A 17267-nucleotide genomic window follows, 5' to 3' on the forward strand; every position below is an offset into this window, starting at 1 on the left:
TAGAGTGTAGGGGGGCAGGTAGCCTAGTAGCTAGAGTGTAGGGGGGGCAGGTAGCCTAGTAGTTAGAGCGTTGGGCCAGTAATCGAAAGGTTGCTAGATCGAATCCCTGAGCTGACAAGGTACAAATCTGTCGTTCTGCCCCTGAACAAGGCAGTTAACCCACTGTTCCTAGGCTGTCATTGAAAATAAGAATTTGTTCTTAACTGACTGAGTTAAACGAAGATTATATAAATAAAATGAAAATCTTAATGCTCCTTTACAATAAATACCAAAGGTCTAATTCTGGTGACATGTTGATCGATGTTTGACAAATTATTATCCACAATAATCATGTAGACTTGCGGTTGCGAGGCCGGTTGGACGTACTGCCAAATTCTCTAAAACAACGTTGGTGGCGGCTTATGGTAGAGAAGTGAACATTCAATTATCTGGCAACAGCTTCGGTGGACATTCCTGCAGTGCCAATTTCACGCTCCTTCAAAACTTGAGACATCTGTGGCATTGTGTTGTGTGACAAAACTGCACATTTTAGAATGGCCTTATTGTCCCCCAGCACAAGGTGCACCTGTGTAATGATCATGCGGTTTAATCAGCTTTTTGATAACTGTCAGGTGGATGGATTATATTGGCAAAGGAAAAATGCTCACTGAAAGGGATGTAAACAAATCTGTACACACAGTTTGAGAGAGTTGTGTGTGTATGGAACATTTCAAGGTGATTTTATTTAACTTCACATGTGTGTTTATATTTTTGTTCAGTATCAAATAACAGATTAAGTCTTGGATTAAGTGTTTTCTTCATGACAAACTTTAAATGGTGGCTGAATTCTCTTTAAACAACTTGAATACCTGTAACGCCCGGAGAGTAGCGGGAAAGAAGTCAGGCGCGGGAAACAGAGAGTTCAGGGTTGCGCTCACTTTTAATGCACCACAACGGTGAACAGACGCCATCCAAAACAAATGCCCCAAACACGGGGGACTTAAACAGTCCAGCAAAAACCCAAACACACGGACACGCGTGACATACAGCCGTGTACACAGGAACATCGAAATAATCCCGCACAACCAGCAGGCGGGTAATAAAAGCCCAACCAATCAGCCTAAACTAAACACAGGTGAAACCAATGAACAGAAAAGGGGGAAAAAGGGATCGGTGGCAGGTTGTGGGCCGGTGACGACGACCGCCGAGCGCCACCCGAACAAGAAGGGGAGCCACCTTCGGTAGGAGTCGTGACAATACCTCAACACAGACGGGCCTCTATAACTTTAAATGGTGCCTGAATTCTCTTTAAACAACTTGAAAACCTCAACACAGACGGCCTCAAATGGTTTAGAAAGTCTATGTGTATGTCATTACAATCGTCAAATCTCCAATTCATTGTCATGTCATTTTCCAAATATGTATATTTAAGTATATATTCGGATGTTAGTTACCTTAGTCCCAAAATCACGATCCTCAAAATGTCCGATCCTAAAGTTAAAGTGCTTATTTTTTCCAAAAGTGTCTCCGAGTAGTTCGAGGGAATATATACAGTTGAAGTCGGAAGTTTACATACACCTTTTCAAAATTCCTGACATTTAATCCTAGTAAAAAGTCCCTGGTCAGCTAGGATCATCACTTTATTTAAAAAAAGTGAAATTTCAGAATAATAGCAGAGAGAATGATTTATTTCAGCTTTTATTTCTTTCATCACATTCCCAGTGGGTCAGAAGTTTACGAACCAAATACTAATTGAGTGTGGCATTGCCTTTAAATTCTTTAACTTGGGTCAAACGTTTCGGGTAGCCTTCCACAAGTTTCCCACAATAAATTGGGTGAATTTTGGCCCATTCCTCCTGACAGAGCTGGTGTAACTGAGTCAGGTTTGTAGGCCTCCTTGCTCACACACACTTTTTACATTCTGCCCACAAATGTTCTATAGGATTGAGGTCAGGGCTTTGCGATGGCCACTCCAATACCTTGACTTTGTTGTCCTTAAGCCATTTTGCCGTAACTTAGGAAATATGCTTGGGGTCATTGTCCATTTGGAAGACCCATTTGAGACCAAGCTTTAGCTTCCTGACTGATGTCTTGAGATGTTGCTTCAATATATCCACATAAATTTTCCCGCCTCGTAATGCCATCTATTTTGTGAAGTGCACCAGTCCCTCCTGCAGCAAAGCACCTCCACAACATGATGCTGCCACCCCCATGTTTCACGGTTGGGATGGGGTTCTTTGGCTTGCAAGCCTCCCCCTTTTTCCTCCAAACATAATGGTCATTATGGCCAAACAGTTCTATTTTTGTTACATCAGGCCAGAGGACACTTCTCCAAAAAGTACGATCTTTGTCCCTATGTGCAGTTGCAAACCGTAGTCTGGCTTTTAATGGCGGTTTTGGAGCAGTGGCTTCCTCCTTGCTGAGCGGCCTTTCAGGTTATGATGATATAGGACTCGTTTTGCTATGGATATAGATACTTTTGTACCTGTTTACTCCAGCATCTTCACAAGGTCCTTTGCTGTTGTTCTGGGATTGATTTGCACTTTCCGCACCAAAGTACGTTCATCTCTAGGAGACAGAACGTGTCTCCTTCCTGAGCAGTACGACGGCTGCGTGGTCCCATGGTGTTCATACTTGCTTCTACACCTGCATTGCTTGCTGTTTGGGGTTTTAGGCTGGGTTTCTGTACAGCACTTTGAGATATCAGCTGATGTACGAACGGCTATATAAATACATTTGATTTGATTTGATACTTGCATACTATTGTTTGTACAGATGAACGTGGTACCTTCAGGTGTTTGGAAATTGCTCACAAGGATGAACCAGACTTGTGGTCTTTCTAAGGGCTAATATCTTTAGATTTTTCCATGTTGTCAAGCAAAGAGGCACTGAGTTTGAAGGTAGGCCTTGAAATATATCCACAGGTACACCTCCAATTGATCAAATGATGTCAATTAGTCTATCAGAAGCTTCTAAAGCTATGACATCATTTTCTGGAATTTCCCAAGCTGTTTAAAGGCACAGTCAACTTAGTGTATGTAAACTTCTGACCCACTGGAATTGTGATAGTGAATTAAGTGAAATAATCTGTCTGTAAACAATTGTTGGAAAAATGACTTGTGTCATACACAAAGTATATGTCCTGACTTGCCAAAACTACAGTTTGTCAACAAGAAATTAGTGGAGGGGTTAAAAAACAAGTTTTAATGACTCCAACCTAAGTGTATGTAAACTTCCCGACTTCGACTGTATGAGAAAATGATTTTTGTTTGCCAATGCCCAAGTTTGACCAAAATGATGGAGCAAGTGTAAATGCATCCCTACAGCCTCTGATCTGGAGGACTCACTAAACAGAGAACATCCCTGGTCATCTCTACTGCCTCTGATCTGGAGGACTCACTAAACAGAGAACATCCCTGGTCATCTCTACTGCCTCTGATCTGGAGGACTCACTAAACAGAGAACATCCCTGGTCATCCCTACTGCCTCTGATCTGGAGGACTCACTAAACAGAGAACATCTCTGGTCATCTCTACTGCCTCTGATCTGGTGGACTCACTAAACAGAGAACATCCCTGGTCATCCCTACTGCCTCTGATCTGGTGGACTCACTAAACAGAGAACATCCCTGGTCATCCCTACTGCCTATGGTCTGGAGGACTCACTAAACAGAGAACATCCCTGGTCATCCCTACTGCCTCTGATCTGGTGGACTCACTAAACAGAGAACATCCCTGGTCATCCCTACTGCCTCTGATCTGGAGGACTCACTAAACAGAGAACATCCCTGGTCATCCCTACTGCCTCTGATCTGGTGGACTCACTAAACAGAGAACATCCCTGGTCATCCCTACTGCCTCTGATCTGGAGGACTCACTAAACAGAGAACATCCCTGGTCATCCCTACTGCCTCTCTGATCTGGAGGACTCACTAAACAGAGAACATCCCTGGTCCTCCCTACTGCCTCTGATCTGGAGGACTCACTAAACAGAGAACATCCCTGGTCATCTACTGCCTCTGATCTGGAGGACTCACTAAACAGAGAACATCCCTGGTCATCCCTACTGCCTCTGATCTGGAGGACTCACTAAACAGAGAACATCCCTGGTCATCCCTACTGCCTCTGATCTGGAGGACTCACTAAACAGAGAACATCCCTGGTCATCTACTGCCTCTGATCTGGAGGACTCACTAAACAGAGAACATCCCTGGTCATCTACTGCCTCTGATCTGGAGGACTCACTAAACAGAGAACATCCCTGGTCATCCCTACTGCCTCTGATCTGGAGGACTCACTAAACAGAGAACATCCCTGGTCATCCCTACTGCCGCTGATCTGGAGGACTCACTAAACACAAATTCTGTGTTGGAGTGTTCCCCTGACTATAGGTAAATTATGTCCGAGTGTTGGAGTGTTCCCCTGGCTATATAGGTAAATTATGTCCGAGTGTTGGAGTGTTCCCCTGGCTATAGGTAAATTATGTCAGAGTGTTGGAGTGTTCCCCTGGCTATAGGTAAATTATGTCCGAGTGTTGGAGTGTTCCCCTGGCTATAGGTAAATTATGTCCGAGTGTTGGAGTGTTCCCCTGGCTATAGGTAAATGATTTCCGAGTGTTGGAGTGTTCCCCTGGCTATAGGTAAATGATGTCCGAGTGTTGGAGTGTTCCCCTGGCTATAGGTAAATTATGTCCGAGTGTTGGAGTGTTCCCCTGGCTATCCGTCAATTAAACAAACAAGAACATCGTGCCGTCTGGTTTTCTTAATAAGATTTAAAATGATTTCCTTTCCTTAAAATGATTTATACATTTACTTTTGATACTTAAGTATATTTTTGCAATTATATTCACTTTTAATACTTTAGTATATTTAAAACCCAAATACTTTTTAAACCGTTACTCAAGTAGTATTTTATTGGGTAACTTTCACTCGAGTCATTTTCTATTAAGGTATCCTTACTTTTTACTCAAGTATGACAATTGGGTACTTTTTACTCCGTTGGTGACAAGACATTACTGAGCAGGGAGACAAGACATTTTCAGTTTTTTTTTATATATATATATCAAGACATAAAGCAACCAAGATGACAAACATGTAAAAACATTTTTGTTACAGATAATTATATAAAAAAGAGATTATTTTTTTATTTTATTTTATTTTTTTAAACTTTACTTGCTACTTGAAGGAAGGAACTAATTTACAACTGAGCTCAAACCCTGTTTGCTGCTGCACCATTCAATCATTCTTCATAATGAAACATTTCCCACCTCTCGGTAAATAAAATGCTCCGTTTCAAAAATACATGCCAACTACATGGAAAACATTTGTCACATTACACACACACTTGCATACCTAAACATATGTAAAGCAAATAATAATAATAATAATAATAACAACAATACACCAAAAGCAATGTGAATGGTTATTAATATCAACAGTTTGTCCGCATTTTGGGGAGGGGGGATGGGAGGGGGGGCAGAAAATATCCCAGGCTATTCTCAGAACTCTAAAAAAACAAGGTTTGGAACAAAAAGAACCTTCTAAATTCCATTAGATGTCAACAAATGCATTCCATGGACCATCGACAGGTTGAGACGACGAGGAGGACAGGTGAAAAGTAAGCTTTTCCTCTCTGCAAATCAATTCCTTTAATTACATTTTTTTTATTTTTTTTTTACTGAAAGTATAAACAAAACAAAAAAAACATCCACTCGCCTCTTTTCTTTCAGTCAAAACTTTCGTTTCGGATTCTTTCATCTTCCGCAGCAGAGCAAAGTAACAAAAAGTCCTTCTTTAACAGTTCATTAGACCACCAATTCTGAAATAAGTGTCAAATTACCTGTAAAAAAAAAAAAAAAAAAAAAATTGTACTTTTTCACCCTGGTTGGCAGTCAGCCAGTGTCCACACACCTTCCAACGAAAGGAAACAGACTAGAGAATTAAAGTAGTCTCCTAAACCTACACCAAAAACACATCCTTTTCTTTACTTGAGTGGAAACTCTCGTTCCTTTTTTACTCCCTGTGAACACAGTGATGTCACAAAGCAAGACGAAAGCCAGGACAAATATGAAGTCTTAAATCGGTTGATGATGATGATGATGACGACGACGACTCCCCTTGAATCGAGAAAACACTCTTGTCCTCCCCCCAAGTGCTGTCTGTTTTCCCATCGGTGTGTTTTTGTCCCCATGACAACGTGATGATGCTGTGTTCTTCTGTTTCAACCGTCTTCCATAGCAACCATCTGATCCTTCTACATGTGACCAATCAACCGAAGCGCAAATGACATCGGACATACACAGCTATTTGGTGCTGTGTAATTACTTGTGTTGATAAATCGGGATGGAGAAAAGCATGGGACAGAGACGAAAAGAACTAGCTAGCAACTACAGTTAAAACTCCACAGTGTTTTTATTTTATTTTTTGTTGTTGTTGATTTCACCGAAAATCATTTTTAAAAATAAAAAAAAAAAAGCCAAGAAAAATGTAATTGTGTGCTTACAACCGTTTTAAACAGAAGATCTCAGTAATAAACCAATAAAGAACACGAGGTTGGAACAAGGTGTCCGTGGCACCACAACCTCGAGTGATGAGGGCTCTGGGATTATTTTCATCTGGGTTTTTCTTGCAGCCATTTTGTGAATGATGGGGGCGGGGGTCCAGGTTTGGGGGACACCAGTCTGGGTCCAGGTTTGGGGGACACCAGTCTGGGTCCAGGTTTGGGGGGGGGGACCAGTCTGGGTCCAGGTTTGTGGGCCGGTCTGGGTCCAGGTTGTGGGCCGGTCTGGGTCCAGGTTTGTGGGCCGGTCTGGGTCCAGGTTTGTGGGCCGGTCTGGGTCCAGGTTTGTGGGCCGGTCTGGGTCCAGGTTCGTGGGCCGGTCTGGGTCCAGGTTCGTGGGCCGGTCTGGGTCCAGGTTCGTGGGCCGGTCTGGGTCCAGGTTCGTCCAGGGCCGGTCTGGGTCCAGGTTCGTGGGCCGGTCTGGGTCCAGGTTCGTGGGCCGGTCTGGGTCCAGGTTCGTGGGCCGGTCTGGGTCCAGGTTCGTGGGCCGGTCTGGGTCCAGGTTCTGGGCCGGTCTGGGTCCAGGTTCTGGGCCGGTCTGGGTCCAGGTTTCTGGGGGTCTGGGTCCAGGTCTGGGTCCAGGTTTCTGGGCCGGTCTGGGTCCAGGTTTCTGGGCCGGTCTGGGTCCAGGTTCGTGGGCCGGTCTGGGTCCAGGTTCGTGGGCCGGTCTGGGTCCAGGTTCGTGGGCCGGTCTGGGTCCAGGTTCGTGGGCCGGTCTGGGTCCAGGTTCGTGGGCCAGTCTGGGTCCAGGTTTGTGGGGCTGAGGTTGAGGCAAGGATATTGTAGATAGTTGGTGAGGGCTGGTTGAGGGGTGTTGTATTCAGTTCAGTAATAGTCATCATGGACAACAAGGGGAGAAGGAAACTCCCTTTACTGGTCTGATCTGGCCTTCTTTGGACCGGCAGCTTTCCTAAAGGAGAGAAACAACACGATTCAACAGATGAACATAGACAGGGGGCTGGTGAAAGAGTCAGGAGAGAGCGTTAGGAGTGGAGCTGAGAGTCAAGACCAGAATAAAAGTTGAGAGTTTAAGGTTCACCCGTGTTGAATGTTCCAATTTTTTTTTTTTTTTTTTTGTGCATCTCTGAAGTGATGTTGTATCGAGTCATGGAGAACAGAGAACATCCCTGGTCATCCCTACTGCCTCTGATCTGGAGGACTCACTAAACAGAGAACATCCTGTCATGTTTATCTAAGATCTTGATCAGAAACTCTGGCAGAGATACAGTTGGTATGAGGCAAAACGCATTGTACCGGCTTGATGTTTTTGTTTGATATCTTGAAAAGTTAATTGCTGACATGCAAAGCGTTTCGGACTGTATCAACAGCGGACTAATTAAACAAATACCAAAATATCGTAGTGGAGCGTAAAGTTAAGAATTATGACAGAGGGGTCACAACTGACTACTCAAGTACTTCGTTCAAATAAATTCAAAGCATTTTTTATTTTTAGGAATGTATAGTTAAATAACCTATTATTTCATGTGGATATATGAGAGAGAGAGAGAGAGAGACCGAGAGAGAGACAGAGACCGAGACAGAGACCGAGAGAGAGACAGAGAGAGAGAGAGAGACAGAGAGAGAGAAAGAGAAACAGAGAGAGAGACAGAGAAACAGAGAGAGAGAAAAAGAGAAACAGAGAGAGAGAAAGAGACAGACAGAGAGAGAAACAGAGAGAGACAGAGAGAGAGACAGAGAGAGAAACAGAGAGAGAAACAGAGAGAGAGACAGACAGAGAGAAACAGAGAGAGAGAGAGAGATGAATGGTACTCACATGTCAGGTGAGGAGCCTGGTCTCTTAGCAGTTGGTTTAGCTGCAACACCATCTTTACCTACCTCTACAGGGAGAGGACATAGGATTGTAATAATATATTTTATTATAGCACTTTTCATTCAAACGAAAATCTCAAAGACGCTTTAAAAACTTGTCAACGAGTAAAGATGGCAAACACGGTAGCTTTTTATTTTTAAAGGAAAGAGCATCATGAAGTATGGTTGTTGCTATGGGGTCCATCAATCTTCATTTCAATATATCAAGAGTCCTCTGGTATAATAAAATATCAACCTTCGTTCATATGTATTGATTGATACAGGGAATTAATTCCCTTTGAGATCAATGGGAGCTCTGTTTCACTTAAGAGCAAGCACAAAATACAAAACACAACGAGGAATTAGTGACACAATTCGAACACTTTAGAGACAGAGGAGGCTAGCTTAGCGTTCCGTACCTTGGAGCCACCTGACCTGCGTGGCAGGGCCGTAACCTTTCTCGTTGCGGGCTGCGATGCGGAAGATGATGGCAGGCTTGGTGGTGTAGTCTATGTGTGCGTTGGAGAGGCTGGACGACTGCACCAGGCAAGAAGGGTTGGGCCCACAGAACACCCGCATGAAAGCCAGCTGGGCTGGGGTGGTGGTGGTGGTGGGCTTGGCCTGCTCCCCGCTCTGGGCACTCTGGATGGCCAGGTACACCGAGTACTCAATGATCTTACCAGATGTGACCGACGGAGGCTCCCAGGTCAGGTGGGCGCCGTCTGGGCTCTGAGGGGAGAGAGGGAGGAGTGGAGAGAGAGAGTGGGAAGAGGGGAGAGAGAGAGAGGGGAGAGAGAGAGGGGAGAGAGAGGAGAGAGAGAGAGGGAAGAGGGGAGAGAGAGAGAGGGAAGAGGGGGAGAGAGAGAAGAGAGAAGAGGGAGAGAGAGAAGAGGGGAGAGAGAGAAGAGGGGAGAGAGAGAAGAGGGGAGAGAGAGAGGGAAGAGGGGAGAGAGAGAGGAGGGAAGAGGGGAGAGAGAGAGGAGGGAAGAGGGGAGAGAGAGAGAGAGAGAGAGGGGAGAGAGAGAGAGGGAAGAGGGGGAGAGAGAGAGGGAAGAGGGGAGAGAGAGAGGGAAGAAGGGGAGAGAGAGAGAAGAAGAGGGGGGAGAGAGGGGAGAGAGAGAAGAGGGAGAGAGAGAGAAGAGGGGAGAGAGAGAGCGAAGAGGGGAGAGAGAGAGCGAAGAGGGGAGAGAGAGAGCGAAGAGGGGAGAGAGGGAAGAGGGGAGAGAGGGAGAGGGGAGGGGAGAGAGAGGGGGAGGGGAGAGAGAGGGGGAAGAGGGGAGGAGTGGGGAGAGAGAGAGGAGGGGAAGGGAGACAAACTTTAAACTCCAGTGAGACAAATGTAGCATTACTGACCTCTGACTCTGGCGTGTTTTGAGTTTTGAACACATTCAAAGAAACAAAATAAAACTAACTTTAAATAAAATAAATACAAAATAATAATAATAAATAAAATAAATAAAAATAAAATAAAATAAATAACGCTCCCTGGGCAAAGGATGTTCAAAAACATGTTTTTTTAAAAACAACTTTCGTGGTTAAATAAATTACACTGAAGAAAAATATAAAACACCATGCAACAACTTCTGAGTTACAGTTCACAAGGAAATCAGTCAGTATCTGGTGCGGATCAGAGACCCAGTCAGTATCTGGTGCGGATCAGAGACCCAGTCAGTATCTGGTGCGGATCAGAGACCCAGTCAGTATCTGGTGCGGATCAGAGACCCAGTCAGTATCTGGTGCGGATCAGAGACCCAGTCAGAATCTGGTGCGGATCAGAGACCCAGTCAGTATCTGGTGCGGATCAGAGACCCAGTCAGTATCTGGTGCGGATCAGAGACCCAGTCAGAGACCCATCTGGTGCGGATCAGAGACCCAGTCAGTATCTGGTGCGGATCAGAGCAACCCAGTCAGTATCTGGTGCGGATCAGAGACCCAGTCAGTATCTGGTGCGGATCAGTATCTGGTGCGGACCCAGTCAGTATCTGGTGCGGATCAGAGACCCAGTCAGTATCTGGTGCGGATCAGAGACCCAGTCAGTATCTGGTGCGGATCAGAGACCCAGTCAGTATCTGGTGCGGATCAAACCCAGTCAGTATCTGGTGCGGATCAGAGACCCAGTCAGTATCTGGTGCGGATCAGAGACCCAGTCAGTATCTGGTGCGGATCAGAGACCCAATCAGTATCTATGCGGATCAGAGACCCAGTAAAAGTATCTGGTGCGGATCAGAGACCCAGTCAGTATCTGGTGCGGATCAGAGACCCAGTCAGTATCTGGTGCGGATCAGAGACCCAGTCAGTATCTGGTGCGGATCAGAGACCCAGTCAGTATCTGTGCGGATCAGAGACCCAGTCAGTATCTGGTGCGGATCAGAGACCCAGTCAGTATCTGGTGCGGATCAGAGACCCAGTGAAGAAACAGTATCTTAAAAAACGGATCAGAGACCCAGTCAGTATCTGGTGCGGATCAGAGACCCAGTCAGTATCTGGTGCGGATCAGAGACCCAGTCAGTATCTGGTGCGGATCAGAGAACCAGTCAGTATCTGGTGCGGATCAGAGAACCAGTCAGTATCTGGTGTGGATCAGAGAACCAGTCAGTATCTGGTGCGGATCAGAGAACCAGTCAGTATCTGGTGCGGATCAGAGACCCAGTCAGTATCTGGTGCGGATCAGAGACCCAGTCAGTATCTGGTGCGGATCAGAGACCCAGTCAGTATCTGGTGCGGATCAGAGACCCAGTCAGTATCTGGTGCGGATCAGAGACCCAGTCAGTATCTGGTGCGGATCAGAGACCCAGTCAGTATCTGGTGCGGATCAGAGACCCAGTCAGTATCTGGTGCGGATCAGAGACCCAGTCAGTATCTGGTGCGGATCAGAGACCCAGTCAGTATCTGGTGCGGATCAGAGACCCAGTCAGTATCTGGTGCGGATCAGAGACCCAGTCAGTATCTGGTGCGGATCAGAGACCCAGTCAGTATCTGGTGCGGATCAGAGACCCAGTCAGTATCTGGTGCGGATCAGAGACCCAGTCAGTATCTGGTGCGGGTCAGAGACCCAGTCGGATCAGAGACCCAGTCAGTATCTGGTGCGGATCAGAGACCCAGTCAGTATCTGGTGCGGATCAGAGACCCAGTCAGTATCTGGTGCGGATCAGAGACCCAGTCAGTATCTGGTGCGGATCAGAGACCCAGTCAGTATCTGGTGCGGATCAGAGACCCAGTCAGTATCTGGTGCGGATCAGAGACCCAGTCAGTATCTGGTGCGGATCAGAGACCCAGTCAGTATCTGGTGCGGATCAGAGACCCAGTCAGTATCTGGATGAGACCCAGGCGGATCAGAGACCCAGTCAGTATCTGGTGCGGATCAGAGACCCAGTCAGTATCTGGTGCGGATCAGAGACCCAGTCAGTATCTGGTGCGGATCAGAGAACCAGTCAGTATCTGGTGCGGATCAGAGACCCAGTCAGTATCTGGTGCGGATCAGAGAACCAGTCAGTATCTGGTGTGGATCAGAGAACCAGTCAGTATCTGGTGCGGATCAGAACACCAGTCAGTATCTGGTGTGGATCAGAACACCAGTCAGTATCTGGTGTGGATCAGAACACCAGTCAGTATCTGGTGTGATCAGAACACCAGTCAGTATCTGGTGTGATCAGAACACCAGTCAGTATCTGGTGTGATCAGAACACCAGTCAGTATCTGGTGTGATCAGAGAACCAGTCAGTATCTGGTGGGATCAGAACACCAGTCAGTATCTGGTGTGGATCAGAACACCAGTCAGTATCTGGTGTGGATCAGAACACCAGTCAGTATCTGGTGTGGATCAGAAAACCAGTCAGTATCTGGTGTTGCCACCATTTGCCTCATGCAGCACGACACATCTCCTTCACATAAGAGTTGATCAGGCTGGTGATTGTGGCCTGTGGAATGTTGTCCCACTCCTCTTCAATGGTTGTGGGATGTTTCTGGATATTGAGCGGGAACTGGAACACACTGTCGTACGTGTCGATCCAGAGCATCCCGAACACGCTCAATGGGTGACATGTCTGAGTATGGAGGCCATGGAAGAACTGGGACATTTTCAGCTTCCCGGAATTGTGTACTGATCCTTGCGATATGGGGCTGTGCATTATCATGAAACATGTGGTGATGGCGGCGGATGAATGGCACGAAAATGGACCTCAGGATCTCATCACGGTGTCACTGAAAAAATACAATTGTGTTCATTGTCTGTAGCTTATGCCCGCCCATACCATAAGCCCACCATGGGGAACGCTGTTCACAGCATTTACATCAACAAACCGCTCGCACTCACGATGCCATCTTCCTGGAACAGTTGAAACCGGGATTCATCTGTAAAGAGCAGACTTCGACAGAGTGCCAGTGGCCATCGAAGATGAGCATTTGCCCTGTTGAGGACGTACGAGCACGCAGATGAGCTTCCCTGAGACGGTTTCTGACCGTTTGTGCAGAAATTCTACGGTTGTGCAAACCCCCAGTTTCATCAGCTGTCCAGGTGGCTGGTCTCAGAACATTTCCGCAGGTGAAGAAGCCGGAAGTGGAGGTCCTGGGCTGGCCGTGGTTACACGTGGTCTGCGGTTGTGAGGCCGGATGGACATACTGCCAAATTCTCTAAAACGATGGAGGCGGCTTATGGTAGAGAAATGAACATTCAATTCCCTGGCAACAACTCTGGTGGACATTCCTGCAGTCAGCATGCCAATTGTACGCTCCCTCAAAACTTGAGAAATCTGTGGCATTGTGTGGTGTGACAAAACGGCACATTTGAGAGTGGCCTTTTACTGTCCCCAGCACAAGGTGCACCTGTGTAATGATCATGCTGTTTAATCAGCTTCTTGATATGCCACACCTGTCAAGTAGATGGATTATCTTGGCAAAATTATAAATACTCACTAACAGGGATGTAAACAAATTTGTGCACAACATTTGAGAGAAATAAGCTTTTTCTTCTGATCTTCTATTTCAGCTCATGAAGCACGAGACCAACACTGTACATGTTGCCTTCATTTTTGTTGTGTAAAAATGCTAAATGTGTTACCTTGCTGATCTTGATAGCACAGGGAGCTCCAGGGAAGCCTGGTAGACACGTCTTGAAGGCCGAGACCTCTGAGAAGTTCCCTCGACCACAGGTGTTGATCCCGGCCACTCTGAATTTATAGGCCGTCCCTGGCTGGAGATCCATCTTCTTCATCTGACTGTAGTCTGGGATCGCCCCAGAGTCATCCTGAACAAGAACAAGACAAGTTCAGTTACACACACACACACACACACGACGTGATTAAATGAAATTCAAGTGAATTGGTAGCGTACACAGATTTGCAGATGTTATCTAAGATGCAGCTAAATGCTTGTTTCTTTAACTCCAACAGTGCAGTAGTAATATCTAGCAATACAAAAAACACAGAATCATAAAAGTAAAAAACAAAAACCAGAACAAGCAGTGACGATGACCGAAGAAAATGATCTTGGGAGAAGAGATATGTGGTAGTAGTGGTAGTAGACTAGTGGTCTGAGGAAAAACACTTAATGTATTGTAGAGTAGTGGTCTGAGGGAACACACTTAATGTATTGTAGAGTAGTGGTCTGAGGGAACACACTTAATGTATTGTAGAGTAGTGGTCTGAGGGAACACACTTAATGTGTTGTAGAGTAGTGGTCTGAGGGAACACACTTAATGTGTTGTAGAGTAGTGGTCTGAGGGAACACACTTCCGACACGGTCGGGTATTTGATAGGGAGAACAAAAGGACTTGAGCTCCTGTACTTTAGCACAATCACACCATGAGTTGTTAATCATAAAGCAAACCCTTCCTCCTTTCCTCGTCTCTTGAGAGTTCTTTCTTCCCGTCCTCACAATGGACGGAGAACCCCGCTGAATGACTGGACAGGGACAATATATCCAGAGAGACATGATACATTGATGTCTCTCTGGAAGGAGATCCTCGCCCTGAGCTCATCTACTTTATATATAGTATATTAAATAGTAGTATATTTAATATAGTCTAAAGTGGTGGATGGTGTGCCTGCCACCTTCTTCCCCCGGGATGAATAAAGCTACCGTAGAAATTTCAAACAAAGGACCCGAGCTCAGATGGTGGAATTTCGACTTGAATTTCTGGTGAATGACCGCCAATCTAATGCCCGAAAGTTATTTTAATGTTGTAGGTAATACAGGAAATAATGTAAGAAAAAAAATTAAAATAATAATAACAACTGTAAAGTTGTCTAGGAGCTAGAAACAGAGCGACCATGTCCGTCAGCACCCTCTAGTAAATCTGAGGCAAGCTCTATTCATCCTAAACGCAGGAGAAGAGGAAGAAGGCGGCGTGCACTTCAGAATATTACTCACTAACGGTCCTGGACAATAAAGTAGATGAGCTCAGGGCGAGGATCTCCTTCCAGAGAGACATCAATGTATCATGTCTCTCTGGATATATTGTCCCTGTCCATATTGTCTATGTCCGTCAGCACCATCTAGTAAATCATTTTTTCATCTTTACCTATGCATTTAATTTACTTCCATCTTTAACTCATTGTAAAGCATCGCCGGGGCAACTTACTTTTTTCCCCAGCAGGGACCACCCCTATATTAAAAATGTATGCACTTAATGTACTGTAAATGACTGAGGATAAAAGTGTGCTAAGTTGTGTGTGTGTGTATATATGTTCAAAAAGCACAAAACAAACCAAACGCAATGGATTCTACGCGTTCTCTCTTTCTCGCCTCCTCAAAACATTGGACGAGAAGGTCAGAAGTGTTTTGAGAAGGAGAGGATGAGTGAGCATGTGAAAGAGCCCTAGAGAAGCGCTATATAAACCCAATGTAATCATCATAGATGCCAAGGTGGCATTATAGTGACTTCAGAACAGCAGCCTTGTTAAGACGTCTGCTTCCCAGCAGAAACCCTTTGGAAGAGTTACTGCATATATTATGACAACATTTTGTGAAGTTTGTTTGTTTTTTTCATTTGCTCCCGACTGTTCGGGCACACAAAAATGTTTCTGAGTGACAAGCCGAAGTTCGGAGCCGAAGTTCGGAGCCTAAGTCCATGCCCCATTTGTCAGTGATTGGTCAACAGTGTCAGTGATTGGTCAACAGTGTCAGTGATTGGTCAACAGTGTCAGTGATTGGTCAACAGTGTCAGTGATTGGTCAACAGTGTCAGTGATTGGTCAACAGTGTCAGTGATTGGTCAACAGTGTCAGTGATTGGTCAACAGTGTCAATGATTGGTCAACAGTGTCAGTGATTGGTCAACAGTGTCAGTGATTGGTCAACAGTAGGGATTCTTCAATAAAGTCGTTGTCACTCAACCAGAGACCAGAGTTCATGCAAATTTTTGTCATTGAGAAATACTGCACGAAATATCTAAAGACGTAAAATCACGACAAAGATCTCCTCTCCAAAAACATCAAAATTAATGACATGAGTTATCTTATGACTTATTTTGAGAAAGTGTAAACAGGCTACGGGCATCTCAAAATGGACAAAAAGTACTATCAGCGCTTTAAAAAATAATTATAATTCAAGCCAAGGTCCTTTTAATAGGGGATTATGTGAGCACAGGCACCAGCCGAACTGAAGCATGCTGATGCCTTTTTAGAGTCTTACATCGACAGGGGCTTGGTCATCAGCGGGTAGTTTGTGTGCGTGCGTGGTGTGGGAGTGTCTTACATCGACAGAGGCCTGGTCATCAGCGGGTAGTGTGTGTGTGTGTGCTGTGTCTTACCACGACAGAGGCCTGGTCATCAGCGGGTAGTGTGTGTGGTGTGTGTGTGTGTGCGTGTGTGGTGTGGCGTGTCTTACCACGACAGAGGCCTGGTCATCAGCGGGTAGTGTGTGTGGTGTGTGTGTGTGTGCGCGTGGTGTGGGAGTGTCTTACATCGACAGTGGCTTGGTCGTCAGTGGGCAAGTAGTAGTGTGTGACCACGGTGTTGGTCACCTTGACGATGCCAACATCAAACCACTGGTTGTCTTTCTTCACCGGGGCTTTGGCCACCGCAGGAGGAGCTCCTTGTCTCTAAATAAACAACATGGGAGTATTAGAAGACAAGGTAATAATCTGGAGTATTAGAAGACAAGGTAATAATCTGGAGTATTAGAAGACACAGTAATAATCTGGAGTACTAGAAGGTAATAATCTGGAGTACTAGAAGGTAATAATCTGGAGTATTAGAAGGTAATAATCTGGAGTATTAGAAGGTAATAATCTGGAGTATTAAAAGACAATGTAATAATCTGGAGTATTAAAAGACAATGTAATAATCTGGAGTATTAAAAGACAATCTGGAGTATTAAAAGACAAGGTAATAATCTGGAGTATTAAAAGACAAGACAATAATCTGGAGTATTAGAAGGTAATAATCTGGAGTATTAGAAGGTAATAATCTGGAGTATTAGAAGGTAATAATCTGGAGCATTAGAAGGTAATAATCTGGAGTATTAGAAGGTAATGATGTGGAGTATTAGAAGGTAATAATCTGGAGTATTAGAAGGTAATAATCTGGAGTATTAGAAGGTAATAATCTGGAGTATTAGAAGGTAATAATCTGGAGGATTAGAAGGTAATAATCTGGAGTATTAGAAGACAAGGTAATAATCTGGAGTATTAGAAGGTAATAATCTGGAGTATTAGAAGGTAATAATCTGGAGTATTAGAAGGTAATAATCTGGAGTACTAGAAGGTAATAATCTGGAGTACTAGAAGGTAATAATCTGGAGTACTAGAAGGTAATAATCTGGAGTATTAGAAGGTAATAATCTGGAGTACTAGAAGGTAATAATCTGGAGTACTAGAAGGTAATAATCTGGAGGATTAGAAGACAAGGTAATAAACATCCTTTAACATCTATCTCTGGAAATAGGGTCAAAAATATTATATTTTTTGACAAAATATTATACTTAGA

The 17267-nt window shown here is 44.9% G+C and overlaps 2 protein-coding genes across 2 annotated transcripts in view; both read right to left on the reverse strand.

Annotated features, from left to right (window-relative positions):
* Window positions 1–6475: 6475 nt before the first annotated feature.
* On the reverse strand, window positions 6476–7375 carry LOC121839707 (pollen-specific leucine-rich repeat extensin-like protein 1). The gene has a single exon (XM_042299958.1). The coding sequence runs from the start codon at window positions 7373–7375 to the stop codon at window positions 6476–6478; it is 900 nt and encodes a 299-aa protein (XP_042155892.1).
* Window positions 7150–17267, reverse strand: part of hcfc1b (host cell factor C1b) — a 68735-nt gene continuing 58617 nt past the window's right edge. Inside the window, 5 exon segments of the mRNA XM_042299823.1 lie at window positions 7150–7446; window positions 8311–8374; window positions 8765–9074; window positions 13402–13587; window positions 16244–16381. Coding sequence (XP_042155757.1) covers window positions 7407–7446; window positions 8311–8374; window positions 8765–9074; window positions 13402–13587; window positions 16244–16381 — 738 coding nt within the window. The 3' untranslated portion in view covers window positions 7150–7406.

This window comes from Oncorhynchus tshawytscha, linkage group LG16, assembly GCF_018296145.1.
Source record: "Oncorhynchus tshawytscha isolate Ot180627B linkage group LG16, Otsh_v2.0, whole genome shotgun sequence".
Taxonomy (NCBI): domain Eukaryota; kingdom Metazoa; phylum Chordata; class Actinopteri; order Salmoniformes; family Salmonidae; genus Oncorhynchus; species Oncorhynchus tshawytscha.

Bases quoted from the DNA above. Each gene is read 5' to 3' on its own strand.
- LOC121839707 (XM_042299958.1), bottom strand. From the start codon at position 7,375: ATGACTATTACTGAACTGAATACAACACCCCTCAACCAGCCCTCACCA.